Source organism: Lithohypha guttulata (genome assembly GCF_036872675.1).
Source record: "Lithohypha guttulata strain CCFEE 5908 chromosome Unknown scaffold_6, whole genome shotgun sequence".
Classification (NCBI taxonomy): domain Eukaryota; kingdom Fungi; phylum Ascomycota; class Eurotiomycetes; order Chaetothyriales; family Trichomeriaceae; genus Lithohypha; species Lithohypha guttulata.
The window spans coordinates 165,850-180,956 of NW_027042755.1; the positions used below are offsets into that span (position 1 = coordinate 165,850).

The 15,107-nt window shown below is 49.2% G+C and overlaps 5 protein-coding genes across 5 annotated transcripts; 3 read left to right on the forward strand and 2 right to left on the reverse strand.

The window, feature by feature from the left end:
- Nucleotides 1-146: 146 nt before the first annotated feature.
- Nucleotides 147-407, reverse strand: LTR64_007491 (uncharacterized protein; the record flags this gene model as incomplete). The annotated part of the gene is made up of 1 exon (XM_064901809.1): nucleotides 147-407. The coding sequence occupies one exon, from the start codon at nucleotides 405-407 to the stop codon at nucleotides 147-149; it is 261 nt and encodes an 86-aa protein (XP_064751488.1).
- Nucleotides 408-1,220: 813 nt separating this feature from the next.
- LTR64_007492 (uncharacterized protein) lies at nucleotides 1,221-5,457 on the reverse strand (the record flags this gene model as incomplete). Its single annotated transcript, XM_064901810.1, has 2 exons — nucleotides 1,221-2,242; nucleotides 2,292-5,457. 2 exons carry the CDS (start codon nucleotides 5,455-5,457, stop codon nucleotides 1,221-1,223), a joined length of 4,188 nt encoding a protein of 1,395 aa, XP_064751489.1.
- A 1,929-nt stretch (nucleotides 5,458-7,386) lies between these two features.
- LTR64_007493 (uncharacterized protein) lies at nucleotides 7,387-8,310 on the forward strand (the record flags this gene model as incomplete). Its single annotated transcript, XM_064901811.1, has 1 exon — nucleotides 7,387-8,310. One exon carries the CDS (start codon nucleotides 7,387-7,389, stop codon nucleotides 8,308-8,310), a length of 924 nt encoding a protein of 307 aa, XP_064751490.1.
- Nucleotides 8,311-9,075: 765 nt separating this feature from the next.
- Nucleotides 9,076-10,702, forward strand: LTR64_007494 (uncharacterized protein; the record flags this gene model as incomplete). The annotated part of the gene is made up of 4 exons (XM_064901812.1): nucleotides 9,076-9,087; nucleotides 9,136-9,291; nucleotides 9,374-9,660; nucleotides 9,721-10,702. 4 exons carry the CDS (start codon nucleotides 9,076-9,078, stop codon nucleotides 10,700-10,702), a joined length of 1,437 nt encoding a protein of 478 aa, XP_064751491.1.
- Nucleotides 10,703-12,559: 1,857 nt separating this feature from the next.
- On the forward strand, nucleotides 12,560-13,305 carry ras2 (the record flags this gene model as incomplete). The annotated part of the gene is made up of 2 exons (XM_064901813.1): nucleotides 12,560-12,625; nucleotides 12,676-13,305. The coding sequence occupies 2 exons, from the start codon at nucleotides 12,560-12,562 to the stop codon at nucleotides 13,303-13,305; spliced, it is 696 nt and encodes a 231-aa protein (XP_064751492.1).
- Nucleotides 13,306-15,107: the final 1,802 nt, after the last annotated feature.

Below are 15,107 nucleotides of genomic sequence, written 5' to 3' on the forward strand. Positions count from 1 at the left end.
TTTGTTTTAAAAAAAACAAATAAAACCACCTCTTTTGGTTACCAATCCCGGCGGCAACCAACCTCCCCAAATTATTAAATATTTACCCCCCCCCCCCCCCCCCCCCCCCTTCTCTTCCTTTCTCAAATACAAGACCCTCCTCTCCTTCACAACTTCGCCTCCTCCTTCACCTTCCCAACCCTCAACTTCGGCGCATACTTCTTCAACACACTCTCATTGTGATATTTCCAAAACTGCTTGCTTGCATCCTTCCCCGCCACACGCTTCAAAATCTTCGCGCCGCCGGGGTGTTCGTTGACGAACTCGCCGACGTCGTAGACAGAGTCGTCGACGATGATGAGCATGTCTTTGTCTTTGTTGTGTTTGGCGACTTCGGATTTTGTGTAGGATTTGTCGGAGGAGGACATTGTGGCGGTGGTGAGATGGGTGGGGTGCGAGACTAGTGGAAGAGGGAGAGGTTGAAGGCAAGTGCGAGGGAGTGGTATATACACCCGCTAGAGGGAGCAGGGTGGGATGGTGAGAGCGAGCTCTTTGCTGTTTGTGACGGAGAATGTGGTGATGAAGAGAAGCAGTCCAGTAAGTGTAGGTTTTTGAGGAATACCCTGCTCGTGGAGGACTACTGTTGATCGCAAGGTCTCGAGGGTGACTGCGCCCAGCAGTGGCTGCAAAGATATCGGAATCTTATATGTTGGTTTGCTTTTCCAGCAATCGGGATTTAGCAACAACCAAGGAGAGATGAACGTACCTCGGCATGTCAGTCATCCATAGCAGGCCTCAACACGATTGGTTGAACGTTTATTCAATGCCAGCCGTCCAGAACACCAGTCACTTCTGAGAAACAGACACAAAGAAAAGCCTTGCTAAAAACCTGGTATGAGTCCTATAATGCGACAATTACGTACGTGAGTAGTATAGACATAGAATTACGTGTTTCTACATTTCAATTGTATCGTCAACCGTGAAATAACATTCCTATCAATCGCTCTGAACGCAATACAAATAACGAAAAATGGTCACCAGTATGCCAACATGATCCTAAGCTGTACATAGACGCATCCTCTGATACAAGAACCACAAAATCGGACATCCTTCTCTTTGAGAAATATACTCCCCTAAGATTTCTCCGAAGACCTGGTTTGATATCCTGGCCGTTGGTATAAGCTGCGACGCATTTTAGGTATGCTCATGGTCGAATTTGATGTCCGATCCTTCGAAAATACTTATATACCTCTGAAGTATCCGCCAGCTTCGCTGCTTGCTCTCGTACTCTCACTGAATCTGACTTCTGTCGGACTAGCCAGTGTCTCCACTGGACTCATACTATCTCGGAACGAAGACTGGTGAGCTGCCCACGACGAAGTGCTGGGATCCTTGAGATTTCTCATCGATGGTCTTGCTAGTCTCAAATTTCGCATGGCGCCTCTACCGAAGGTTCCACGTTGGCCAAAAGTATTTCGCTGGTGATCGTCCATGAACGCATCAACTCTCATAGTCGTGCTTGCTGCATGGCTAGAGTTTGACATGGTGTCGAAGAATTGACCGGGCATGTCAAGGGTCTGGAAAGGTGGTCCCAGGGGTGGTCGACCTAGAGCACTAGCCTCGCTTCCTCTGCGAGAACTTGGCCTGCTCGGCATACCAAGGCTAGGTGTTTGCGCTCCTCGATCGTTTGGTGTCTTCTCGACTGCCACTGAAGGTGCCGCTGCAGCCCCTGAATCCCGGGAAAGAAGAGCACGAAACGCACTTGCTGTTGGCTTCGGAGCAGTATTGCTGCGGTTGCGATTGTGATATCTTCGAATGACTGGTGGAAGTGCAGCATCATTGATAGGATCGTACTGGCCCTGCGTTGGAGGTCGCTCGTATTCTGACAATGTGGTTACACCATCAGTCGTATACGACCTGAACTGGGGTCTTGCGGTCGAGCCTTTAGCTATTCTAATGGAATCACGAATTGGTCGTCTGCGCAGAGATCCACCAAGGGATGGTGCAGGGCTTGTATTTTCGTCTAGATGTTCTTCTGGTGGCATGGGAGGCAACGGTGCAAGGTCGTTCATGCTGATTGGTGAATGCGACAAGAACGACAATGCCGTTAGCCATATATAGTGTCGCTCTTGAGTTGTGGCTGTGAACTTCAAGGCTCTTTGAGGTGTCAGGATCAGTATTGATCGATTGAAGTGTGGTCCTGTGATACTGCCTTTGGGCATAGCGTTGTCGTCCTTGACATCGAAAACAGACTTGATCGTCACTGTAAGAACTGTCAGTAAAAGACTGTGTCATAATATGAGGTAGCTTACATTTCCGACCACTCTTACCCAGGAGCGCTGTATTGTCTGTTGGTTGTTTACTTGACCACAATACCGACCGCTCGTACGGTGCTAACCAGACCCAGCGCTTGTGTCTAACACCAGAGCTAGCACTATTTGACATCTCCTCGATGCTCTTGCCAAAGTCCCAATCTTTTTCTGGTTTACCAAAAGATTTCCTTCTTCTGACATATTTGTACATCCATTCCCCAACCATAGTCTGAGCTATTGCATCTACCACCGACGTCTGTGGCGCAGTGAATGTGTCTGAATGCTCTCTTACCTGGTCGGTCGATCGTGGGGGACCCTGAGCTATCGATGGAATGGGTGCACCTGCTCCGAACGCGGTGGCTAAATCGACCGAAATGCTGGGAGTTTCGTGCGGCTGCTGAGGCATTCTGAAATTTGGCATATCTGGCACGATAGACACCCTGCTCTCGAGAGGTGGGGATCGACTTTTGGCTCGTCTTGCTGCTTGAGCAGCTGGTGAGAGAGCGGGTCCTGATTTGGTCTTTCTCAGTGATGTTTTGTGGACTTTTCTGATGGGTCGAGTCGGTGAGTTGTTGCTACTACCTCTAGAACTCCGACCACCGTCGCTTATGGATTTCCCAACTCTCGCAGAACTATAGCGAACCGGTATAGGCATTGGAGGCCTGGCGCTATCACCCGAGCCCATCGAGGACAAAGAGCTCCTGGTTTGGTGAGCATGAGCTGCCGTACCACTCGAGATAAGCGCTGTACGCCTCATACTCGTCGTCCTAGAAGATGGGACGCGCTTGACCTGCTTGCTCGATCCTCTTGGAAACGGTCTGATCTGTGAGTCGCCATCGACTTCGAAGTCACGTTCGTTTTCTTCGGAGCGACGGATCTGTTCTAACGCAAATCTCTTGCCTGCCGCAACAGCAGCCTCGCTCTCCTCAATATCCTCCAGGTCCTTCGCCGCAGCCATGATCTTGCCTCTGGAGAGGATGAACTTGGATATCGGCTTGTTAAAAAAGTCGTCATCATGGAAAACATCGTCCTCAAAGTCATTGAATTCATCTGCTTCCTCAAATCCGGCGAACATGCTACTCGACCTTATCGGGCGGCCAATTTCCAGCTTCATATCACTGAGGGGTCCATCATCGTTGATAAGTGAAAGATTTTGAGTCGGAGTGCTACGTCGCATAGACGAGTTTGGAACATTGGGAATGTTTCGCCTCGAAAAAGCTGGCCCTCTAGCCTTGATGAAACTAGACGGTGGAGGAAGGTTCGCGGGTACTGGAGGTGGTGGCATTGGAGGGTGTGGAGGGATCATACTGCGCTTGTCGATACGGATGTCTTCAGTCTGCATACCCTTAGAGTTGTACTCGCACAAGATGTGGGTCTCAACCTGACAGCTGGCACTTTTTGTTCGAGGTGGTAGCTTGACAGCATGCTCATCAGGAGTGACAGGCCGAGACGTCGGAGGTATGATGGCGATGGTGGGTATGTGTAATTCGGTCGAGAGAGAAGATTGGTTGGTATCCGTGCGCTTGTGTACCACTGCGGGTATAGGAGCAAAAACTCGAAGTGGTGAATCAGTCTGGATCGCGATCTCGCGCGTCTCAACTGTCTCATCGATCGTGGTCAAGGACAAATCTGGCTTTGGTGTCAATGGAAGATCGGGTAGTTTCTCAATAGTCTGGCAAGCTGATGAGACCATGATTGGTTGATTTCGCAGAGTATCTTCCCACGCGTTGTCACTGGTGTCGACGCTGTACTGGGCACTGTCTTGGCTGACTTGACTTATGGCGCTCAGCCGCTTGCTCGCTCTTGCTGTATCTACGGAATCTCTATGCCTTGGCACAGGAGTGTCTAAGCTTCTTCGTGTGTGCACCTGGACGGGTGAAGAAGGTCTCGAATATTGTATGCCTGAGTCGACATACACGATTTTGGTCGTAGTTTTGCTCGTGGGAGAATCCACTTCAATTAGACTTGCTAGATGGTCGCTGGGATTGACCCGTCCGACTTGCTCAAACTCACTGAGGTCAATTGGCAGCCCAAGCACTTTCCTCGCCTTTAGAGATACTCGGGAGGATGGTCTGGGAAGCACTTCGTGGACTGGCTCGGGTGACAGCCGACGATCGTCGTCAGGTTGGCTTGTGTAATCCTCATCGATACCTTCTAGTCCAAGCTCGTCAGCCAAGTTTGCGGCATCACTGTTGACAAAGCTCAATACTGATGTCCTCCCACCATATTGATCGCTCTGATTCGATGTAAGACTTTGCCGTCGCTGAGCAATTGATTCGGGCCTTTTCCTGGGACTCCCAAGCATACTTGTTCGGCTTTGTGATCTTCGAGGAGAGCTAACATCGTCTGAAGCATGTATCAGTTGTACCTTGGCTACCTCACTGAGCACGACTTTGAGTCTGCCTTCTACTATGTGAATCTTGGTCTCGAGATTGCGCTTCTCGACGAGCCATGCTTCTTTGTCGTCCTGCCATTGCTGTTGAACTCGATCCATGTCATCATCGTGGCTCTTACTCTTCTTCTGGATATGGTCTAGCCTGTTCCTGAACTCTATCGAGTCTTTAACCGCCTCGTCTCTTTCTCTCGCAATCTCGTTGATAGCAGACAGAGTACCTCCCTCCAACATTTGCATCTGGCGCTTGACCTGCCGACTTTCTCGAGTAGCAGCCAGTAGATTGCTATTCAGCGTCTGGTTCTGGACCTGGGTGTCGTGCAGACTCTGCTCCAAGCGATCGATGTCGGAAGACTTTGTTTCGACATCACGACGCAACGACAATATTTCGGATACCAAAGATGCATGTAAGGTGGGAGTGAAGCGGCGTGGGTCTGATAGAGGGAGTTCATCGTCAAGGGCGTCGTTCAGAGATTCGTTACTGCCAATCTTGCGATTTCGCTCAAGAGACGGTAGTGGTGGAGGAGTCGTGGCAGGAGACAGATCTTCGTAGGTGCGGGATGTTTGGCGAGATCGCGAGCTCGAGGGTGTCCGGTATGGTGTGCCAGTGGGTGAAGGCAACGCGTAGGTACCTTCCGCAGCCATAAAGACTTGACCTGCGTCAGAGCCGTCGGAAAATTGCTCAATAGCCGTGTCTACAATACATGACTTGCGCCCTTCGAATCTTTCAACTGCTTGACGAACGGTTCCCAAGCCAGTCCTGTTGTCCACCATGCCTTCCACTTTTAGAGACTTGATGCGAATTAGTTAGGCACCTTAGCCCCAAAGATCCCCTTCCGTTGCTCCCTCTGCTAACTCATACGTCCTAGAATTGTGTATAACATGGACCAGCGCCTGTTCGGGTGATGTTTCCCACGCGAGACAAACCTTTGTATCGAACCCGGACGTCAGCCTTGATTCACGCAAATTTGAACCTAGACCGGCAAGCGACAAATTCAGCAGCAACCGAGATCAGTGGATGGATGGGTCTGTATCCGTATATCGAGGCAAGAAAGCCTTCTGAGTGCAAAATGAGAGAACGAAACGCAAAACGCGCGTGCTGTTAGATCAGCCTTCACGCAGATAGAGAACCACAGGCCTGGCTCCGAAGCTGCATAACTGCACGATCAGCAGACTAGAATCAAGATGACCAAAACAGACTCCAGTCAAATTGAAAGTGATGAGCCTTCATGCCACAAAAGCTTCAGGGGTGTGGTGATTGGAAAGATCGGAGAATTTGAGGTTTAGTGGCCATGTGCTAACTGCAAAGCCACCGGGCGAAAACTAGAGCTGCAGGTCGTTACGAACGGCGTTGTTCGAGAGAAGTAGCTTGGGAGCTAGCATCAAGCCCGATGGACCCAATTCGGCGGAATCGATGAGACGGGGACTTTTTGAAACAGGCTAAACCTTATTACTGCAAGGATGCAAGGCCGTCGCATAGGATGGAGATGGATTCAATCAATAGCACATACTGCAAATGCTTGAACCGATGTCCTGGTCTGCATCCTTGCGAAGTGTGTCGATATACTTCGTTGAGATTGAGCTCAAGCCGTCCCCCTTTGTGCTGAAGCACCAAAACTTCATCACAATGACAAGCACAACCGCAGCATAAAAGTAAGTATCTGCGCGGGGAATGCGCCTAAACTGCTATTTGAACAGTCAGTGTAGTCAGTGAGCAAGGGTGATGGCTTCCTGAGCCTGTGGGTCGGTGTGGCCCGACCACAATCTGCAGAATGGAGCATCTCATTTTGTTCACGACCAGGTCGTGACCCGGCCCACGAACACCTCTCATAAACGCCCTCACGGCAACATGCACGGTTCCTCTGACCACTTTGGGTTCTCGCGTACATGCATCACAAACATGTATATTGCAGTCACATCAGGATTCAACTTCGTCGGCCCGATGTCGAAAGACTTACAGTAATACCGAGTACAGTATCTTTTTTTTTCATCTCCAATTTTCGGCTTCGCGGTCCGAAAGAGAGATGAAACTCTAAATGGCAGCTAAGCGTTCTAGTGACAAGATGAACAGTCCGAGTCTCAGGAACCAGGATGTCTAGCCTACGAGTAGCTTGACAGCTCAAGGCCATTGTCGCACACATCACACTCTCGCCTCCTTTACCGCGCATTCACCTTTTGATGGTACATTTCCTTCCAATCTATACACGTCACTTCCTCAGTCGAACCGGATATGTGGTTGATAAAGTTCATGAGCATGAGACAGCGAATCGCCAGTATGACTTTCTTTGCACATCAGCCATGGGCACTTTGGAGCTGCAAGTGATCCTGCAGTAGACAACAACGATAGACACAACACTCCCCACGTGTTGCCAGCTTCAATGTTCGTGCATCATATGAGTAGTGGAATGAGTGTGATAACCGGACCACTTTGCGCTAACGTATTTCATCACTTCCACTTTTATTCTTCTTCCCCGCAAAAAGTGGAAGGCTTTGAATGTGAACCTTTGTCATTGTCGTAACGATTCTGGTCGTGTTCGATATCGGAGGGAACTCGAGTATCGCCTCACCTTGTGTCACATCCTTTGGCTTTGCGCATACACATGATTGCTTGCCCATCAGCACTACTGCATTCAATCTAACTGAGTCTTGTCCCTCGTAGTTAGTATTGTCACAACCCTCCAGGACTTGGGGGGCTTTCTTCCAATGACTCAAACCAACCCACCCAAGGCGCTTCTCTTCGATGTCTTCGGTACATGCGTTGACTGGCGCTCAACCGTGACAACTTTCCTGTCCAAAACGGCAGAGGACACTCTGAGTTCCTCGTCCTCGTCTCTTCCCTCTCTCGTGCGCACCACTGCCCCCACTATTGACTGGGGGGAGTTCGCCTGGCAATGGCGGAAATCCTACTATGAATTTACACGTTCTTATGACCCTACAACCGGACCCTTCAAGTCCGTCGACCAACACCACCTTCTTTCGCTCATCGAACTGTTACGCGAGTATCAGCTCGAGGGTCTTTGGGATGAGGAGGAGTTGCAACGCATTAGCATGATATGGCACTTTCTTGACCCGTGGTCAGATTCTGCTAAGGGCCTGCAAATGTTGAACCAGAAGTTCGAGACAGCCACACTGAGCAACGGGAACACCACTCTGCTGACTGATTTGAGGACGCATGGCTCTTTGCCCTTCAAACACATACTGTCAGCCGAAAACTTCGGAGCATATAAACCGCACGCGGACGTCTACAACGGCGCAGCCCAACAACTAGGTGTACAAACAAACGAATGTGCGATGGTCGCGGCACACCTGGGCGATCTACATGCAGCGAAACACAAATGTGGATATCAGACGATATACGTTGAGCGGCCGCAGGAAGAGACCTGGGACAAGGAAAAGGTGGATGACGCCAGGCGTGGTGGCTGGGTCGATATCTGGGTGAATGAGAATGAGGGTGGCTTCGAGGAAGTTGCAAGACGTCTTGGTTGTACAATGCCTGAAGAGGGTCTATACCACGAGACAGGCGGCATAACAGGACAGCTCCAGGGACACACGGACAGTCACGATAAAGATCTGGAGCAGCAGGCAAGGGAAGGCATATACCACGAAGACGCGAGTATTGTGAGGTAAGAGTGTTCCAGATTGTGTCCTCATTGCTACTCTTTCACTTCTGCTGGTAGGTAAAACCTCAACGTCTTTCGATCTCCACCAGCCACACAGCTCAACGCTTTGGACAGCGTATAGCGTAGAATCCAATGTTCGCTGCATCGGGATTGCACAGGGACTCTACAACAACTACCACAAAGAGAGGTTTACAGTGATAAAGACCGATGGTTTTACATTATTGATTGATCAAGCAGCTTTGGTATTTAGCTTTGTGCACCGATCGTATAATATACAGTAGATTAACTCCTTGCTTCGTGGTATTAATCAAAGACAACAAGCAACAATGCTGTGTAGGAGATTTGATATGCTGCTTTCGAGCACGTTTAAAGACCCCCATCCATTGGTGGACTTGTCGGCCCCACGAAAACGGAGGCTAAAACGGACTTCTGGAGAAACCCACCAATGCCATTTCCTTCACATCAAGCTCGGGGTCCAGTCTGATTGACAACTGCTTACGCCCCAGCCTCATCCATATTTGCGTAAGCACGGAACCTGACCTGACACGAGGAGCTCGATATAGACGACATCTCGCTTCACACGGTGAATCTGGCCTCGTTCTTTTACCATCCCCAGCACGTCCAACGTATTCTGGACTCTCGTTGTACCGTGGTTTTATAAAGCAGCTTTCATTTCTGTACTAGAGCTCCGTCCACTACTACCTGTACCTCCAAGTTCGTATTTTCAGGAACCTCGTGATCAGGAGGTTGCTCTGACACACAGTGACACGAAATGGGAGATCCTGTACGAGCCCGTGCATCTACCCATCTAAAGTCTGCTAATTGAGTGAAGAGTTCGCAGAGGCCAACCCATGAACACGCTGACAAGGACGGTCATTTTCGAAGGAAAGACAGTCAATTCCGTGACTGGATTTCACGAGATCAGAATGCCAAGTTTCCAGCAGAAAAAGGGCGATATGCACTTTATGTGAACCTAGGTTGCCCATGGGTATGTTCGAATACACTCTCGGCTTCGTTGCAGTAGCTGCAGAGACAGCAACACTTGGAACTAACTATTCCTGCTCTTTTAGGCCCATCGAACCATTCTTGTTAGGGCACTCAAGGGCCTCGAGGATATTATCCAGGTAATATATACCGACTTCGAACTAACCGAGAACGGCTGGCTCTTCACTGGACGTAACGGCTCATCAGATAGAGATCCTCTGTATGGATTTGTTGGTCTCAAACAGCTCTACCTGAAGGCTGATCCTGATTACGCTGGGAGATACACCGTTCCCACTCTTTGGGATAAAAAGGCCGAAACGATTGTCAACAATGAGTCGAGTGAGATTATTCGCATGCTCTTCACAGAGTTCGAGTAAGTATACTTGACCTAGGGTGTCCACTGAAATTGCTATACGGAGCTGATCTTTTCCAGCGATTTGGTTGAGCCGAAGTTTCGTGAGACAAACAAGCAAGGAAAGAGTTTCTATCCTGAGCATCTTAGAGCCGAGATCGATGCTATGAACGAATGGGTGTACCATACGATCAACAATGGCGTCTACAAGTGTGGTTTCGCTACATCCCAGGAAGCCTACGACGCTAACGTCTACCCATTGTTTGCCTCGCTTGACCGCGTAGAGGCACATCTCGCCAGCCCAGAAAGCTGCCATGGTGGTCCTTTTTTGTTTGGAGACCACCTCACAGAAGCTGATATAAGACTATACACAACGATCGCCCGCTTCGATACCGCTTATCATACCATATTCCTGTGCAATATTCGCTCCATACAGACTGGTTACCCACGGATCTGGCGTTGGTTCAGACGCATCCTTTTCAATGCTTCTGGCATTCCGAATGGCAAAGTTTTCAAGGAGACCACGATTCCCCAAATCTACCGACAGGGGTACTCTCAAGCTCGCTCTCGTCAAATGGGCATGAAGCTCATTGTACCACACGGTCCTGAGGAGGTTTATGGTGAATGGACGGAGGACGACGCGGACATTGACAATGGTCGTCGTGTAGCTCTCAAAGCCATACAGGCTAAGAACGGGTTGGACGCTGGCTCCGACACGAACGGCACAGCGACGCCAACTTCGGCCTCAACCTCAGCTGACTTTGCCAACTTGTCACTCAAAAACACCAACGGAAATTATCCAGAATCCGCAAAAGTGGTTAATGGCAAAACCGACCTTACTTACGACACTAGGGAGTCAAGAACTGCTACTTCGTCATACCCGAATATGGGCAGTTTCGTCACGAGGGGGAATGGGAACGAAGCTGAAGGAGAGGTTGATCCGAGTCGCAAATTAACACGAAGAAATACGGCGACATACGAGAGTGAAAACCAGAAGTGGTACAAGGCTGCGAAGAAAGCCGAGAAGAAGAGCGGAGCACCGAATGTACACCTTGCGTGTTAGAGAAGGATAGGCTGGTCAAACACCATATCCTGGCACTGAGGAGGAGGCAGAATCCTTACCTCATCGGCGCCTCTTCAGAAAACAGGGGATGGCATTCTCCCAAGTGCATGCACTTCAAAGATTATTCACCCACTCCGACATTGGAGGTCTTGCACGGGGTCAGAGATGAAACTGTTGATAAAGCTCGAAGTCGTTGATCGTTTGGTCCAGCTCATTGGGTTTCGTCGTTGCTACTCTCAGAAGAAGCAATTCTGCGGTCGTGGTCGATCACGCCACATGTGTGGTTCCTTGTAGAGTCTTAACTTATTTCTTTCCGGGTCATGAACTAGCATCTTGCGGGGTCGCTACGGCAGTGTCTGAACGAGGATGTAGTCCTGTTTCGGGAGGTTGGGAAGCGATAAGTGATTCGGTATCAATGTTGAACTGGATCGCACTGTTGCTTGCGAGCTGTAAGTCGACAATAATTGTTAATAGCACGTACAAACACCTATACCTGATATTCTTTCGGACGCAGTGCCGACGGCGCGTGTTATGTATACTGTAGCAAAAGGGTGCCGCCGTAATGGTACCTGTAATGTCGGGAATAATGCGGAGCTTCTGACATACTGGTTGAATTCGTGGTTGCAGATTCCACTGGGAGGTATAGCCTTCCCATCGAGAGCCTGTTGATGGACATCAAACAATTGAGCTACTGCGTCAGCTGCATCCCGGCGAGAGCTAAAAAGAAACCACTCATAGAACCGGCCTGACTTGATTCCTGGTCTGATAGACCGCGGCTGTGGAGTTACACCAATTCGATCCACAAGCATACGCCAGGCTATCCTTGCCATTTCCTGGGCGAGTGTGTGTATAATGGAAGAAAAATCACTGAAGTATGTGGACTGCTGTGGCCATAGGTATCTCGAAGCGAACGTAGACGATGAGACAGAGTACCGGGACAGGTAGAAGCACCGAGACTCCCAGTACCCAGCAAATCCAGACATTCTGGTGAACCACGTACAGCATAAACTGTGTCTTGGTCTCCTCCAACCAGGACTGGCAAGCTGCATTCAACCAGGCCACATTATTCTATATCACATAACATCAACTTCTACTTCTTTGACAGGTCTCAACTCGTCTTTCAGTCGTTACCTTGAACACACGCCTAAACCTACTGTTACCGCGCTTAAAGCTTTCGTCGGTTGTCAAACGTCGGAGTCGAAGAAACTCTGGCCCCGCAGAAATTCCGTGATCGACACAATTCCCGCGTCTTTACCTTCACAACGAGCCTTCTCCTCACGAATTCCATACACCTGGACGAGGCCAGGTTGCAAGCAACTTCAAATGCAAAGAGGGAGCACAGTACAAAGACGATAACCGGAGACAGGAATTAACCCGAGCCATAGTGTGCATTAGCAGGTCCGGTGTTCAATTTGCGTCCTAAGCTGCACCTGCCTCCAAATCTTCACCTGAATTCTTGACTCTGGTCTGGACACGAGCGCACCTTCCACTCACTTTCATCCATGGTGGAAGCTGGCAATATACTTGCCTCTACGTCCGTTGTGTGCGTATAGGCCAACTAGCTTGAGCACGGTTAGTCTTCCAAATCGTCAAGCCAGTTTCTTACTGCTGGTACTCCACCTGTGTCTGGACCGCCTCAGTTTAAACAACGTGAAGGCCCAGTCAATTTACATGCTCGCCAAACTGCTTTTCGTCGTTTATCAAAACAGAACGCTACATCTCTCCAAAGCTACAAATAAGCATAGGACTGTGACCTCCTCTTAGGGACCAGAAAAATCATCGAAAGAACATCAAACTTTGTCCCCCACTCGAGCCTGTGAAAGCCAACGGCTTTCCATAGCAAGGATGGCGGGAAAAATGACGTTGTATCGATTGGTGGTGTTGGGAGATGGAGGTGTAGGCAAAACGGCACTAACTATACAGGTGAGTCTGAAAAATCGACCCATCAAGCTGAAACTGAACATCTTGTGCAGCTCTGCCTGAATCACTTCGTTGAAACGTACGATCCTACCATCGAAGATTCTTACCGCAAACAAGTCGTTATTGATGCACAGGCCTGTATGCTAGAAGTTCTTGACACTGCCGGACAGGAGGAATATACAGCCCTGAGAGACCAATGGATAAGAGATGGTGAAGGCTTCGTTCTGGTATACAGTATCACATCTCGGAATTCGTACGATCGCATAAGAAAGTTCTTCAATCAAGTACAGCGAGTAAAAGAGTCGCACCATCCAGCTTCACCCATTGGTGGGTCTTACCTGCAAGCCCAAATGCAAAATGGTCCAGTATATACAGGACCTGTGCCTGTTATGCTGGTTGGAAACAAGAGTGACAAGCATCACGCGAGAGAGGTATCGTCTCAAGAAGGTCAAGCATTGGCAAAAGAGTTAGGCTGCGAATTTGTCGAAGCTTCAGCTAAAAATTGTGTGAATGTTGAAAGAGCTTTCTTCGACGTTGTCCGTGCGCTACGTAAACAGAGGCAGAGTCCTGTGACAGCGTCTGATCGCAAGCCCCAACAACCGTACAGTTCGAGGAATCACCATGATCCGGAACCTGGACGGCACTCGAAGCATAAGAGAGGCTCGAAATGCACGATATTATGAGCTGTGAACCTGGTACATACAAGACTACACAAGAGTCGAGAATTTACAACAACTCAGTCGCAACCCTTGTTGCTTCCCGTCCCACTAAGTTCCGTCCTGGTATTAGATAACGGTGGCTCGCGGAATGCATGAGAATCAGACAATTGAATCTGAGACGACTCTTGCTGGCTCGTGCATCGTCCACGACAAAGGACTGCTGCTCTGCTACAGCACGATATACCCCGACAGTCGAGCGCTGACATCCAGCAACCACAATCTAGAGACACCTCTACGTGCATGTCGAGATTGCAGCAGCCTAGCTGCGACTGTTGGGACCACCGAGCACATGATTGAGATACGATCTGTTCAAAGATATTGAGGACGGGCCACACCTTGCCGAAGACTATTTTGATAGAGTGAGCTTGAGATAGTGCCATTTCAGCCAGTCACAATCGGTGGACATGGCTTTGTGGGAGTTCCAGCCGTCAAGTCAGATTGAGTCTGTATGACTTTCTGTCTGCACCTACGGCATTTTATCTTTACCCAACGACGATACCTACCTATCAAGACTTAGAATAAAAGAAGATATGGATTTACGAGTTGAATGTGTTGCAAAAGATGTGGACAAATTGTTGAAACCAGAAGTGGCCCTTTGCCGATGCAAACTTTCTATACACAAAGCTAATGAACGATATGCTCCTTCAATTGCTTTGTGCTGCGACTGGCAATGTGTCAAGACAGCACATTGGTCAAGCAGCTCAAGAAGTTGCTTGTACCCAGAGCCAATGGGGCAGAACAGCTCTGCCCAACATATTCCGAGTTCAGAGCCAGCTAGGAACAGATTGATTTCGCACAGCTATACCTATGCCCGCGTTCCTAGCAAAAAACGTCTGCATGCAGGTTTGGTGAGTGAATAATCTGACAGAGCTCGATGCTGGTCGAAAATTCCCTGCAGCGTACTTCGGGGTAGCTGTCTGCAACATGTGCTGATTGAGAAACCAGGAGATAAAAGCTGTGAAAAAGAAATACCATGAAACTACACTATATCGACCGCTAGAAGTATCGTAGAGGGTATCGTGAACTTGCACCTTCCATATTCAGGCATGGTTCGATGCAAGCTGTCTCGTTGGGTAGTGTGATGGACTATCATTCGTGCTTCACTCACAGCACTATCGTCTCTACAGATTCGGACCACATCATGTATACCGGAACGAGTGACTACCCTCCACGATATGACCAGGCGATTACTGCCACACTTGTCGTTGCATATGCCGACGATTGAGTGAAGAGCTACCTACTCTTCTCCTTCACTGGTCCACTGTAGCGATTGGGGTTTGCAAGGAGCCAATAATCGATATACTCCTGTGTCATGCATCAGAAGCTCTACCCTGTCTGTATGGCCTTGATCTTTTCCTCAGTTGCTACAATAGTTGTGCCTCAGAACACAATTGGTCGTGCTTCGCCTCAATAAAGTTATGTACTGTAGATTAGCACGAAAAAGTTGAGTGAAGTGGTTCGAGGATAAGTTTCCTGTTGGTCAAAAGTAATCCGCGAAGGATTCAGTTTAGCTTCCCGCTCTTGGCAGCATTGATCTAATGCAATCGAGTCACCCCGCATTGTACAGGAGTGACCCATCTTACCGATAACTCATTACGTACGCGAGTATAGAGTACGGGTTTACATTCGAGGGTCTTCGCTGTACACAGTAAGTCCGAGAGGCCAGGTGAATACAGCCTGCTCTAGCTGAGCAATAGAGGCATGCAAGTGCCTGGCTCGCCTCGAATCTCCTACCTGCCTCGTCGGTATCTTTGGTACGAGATACC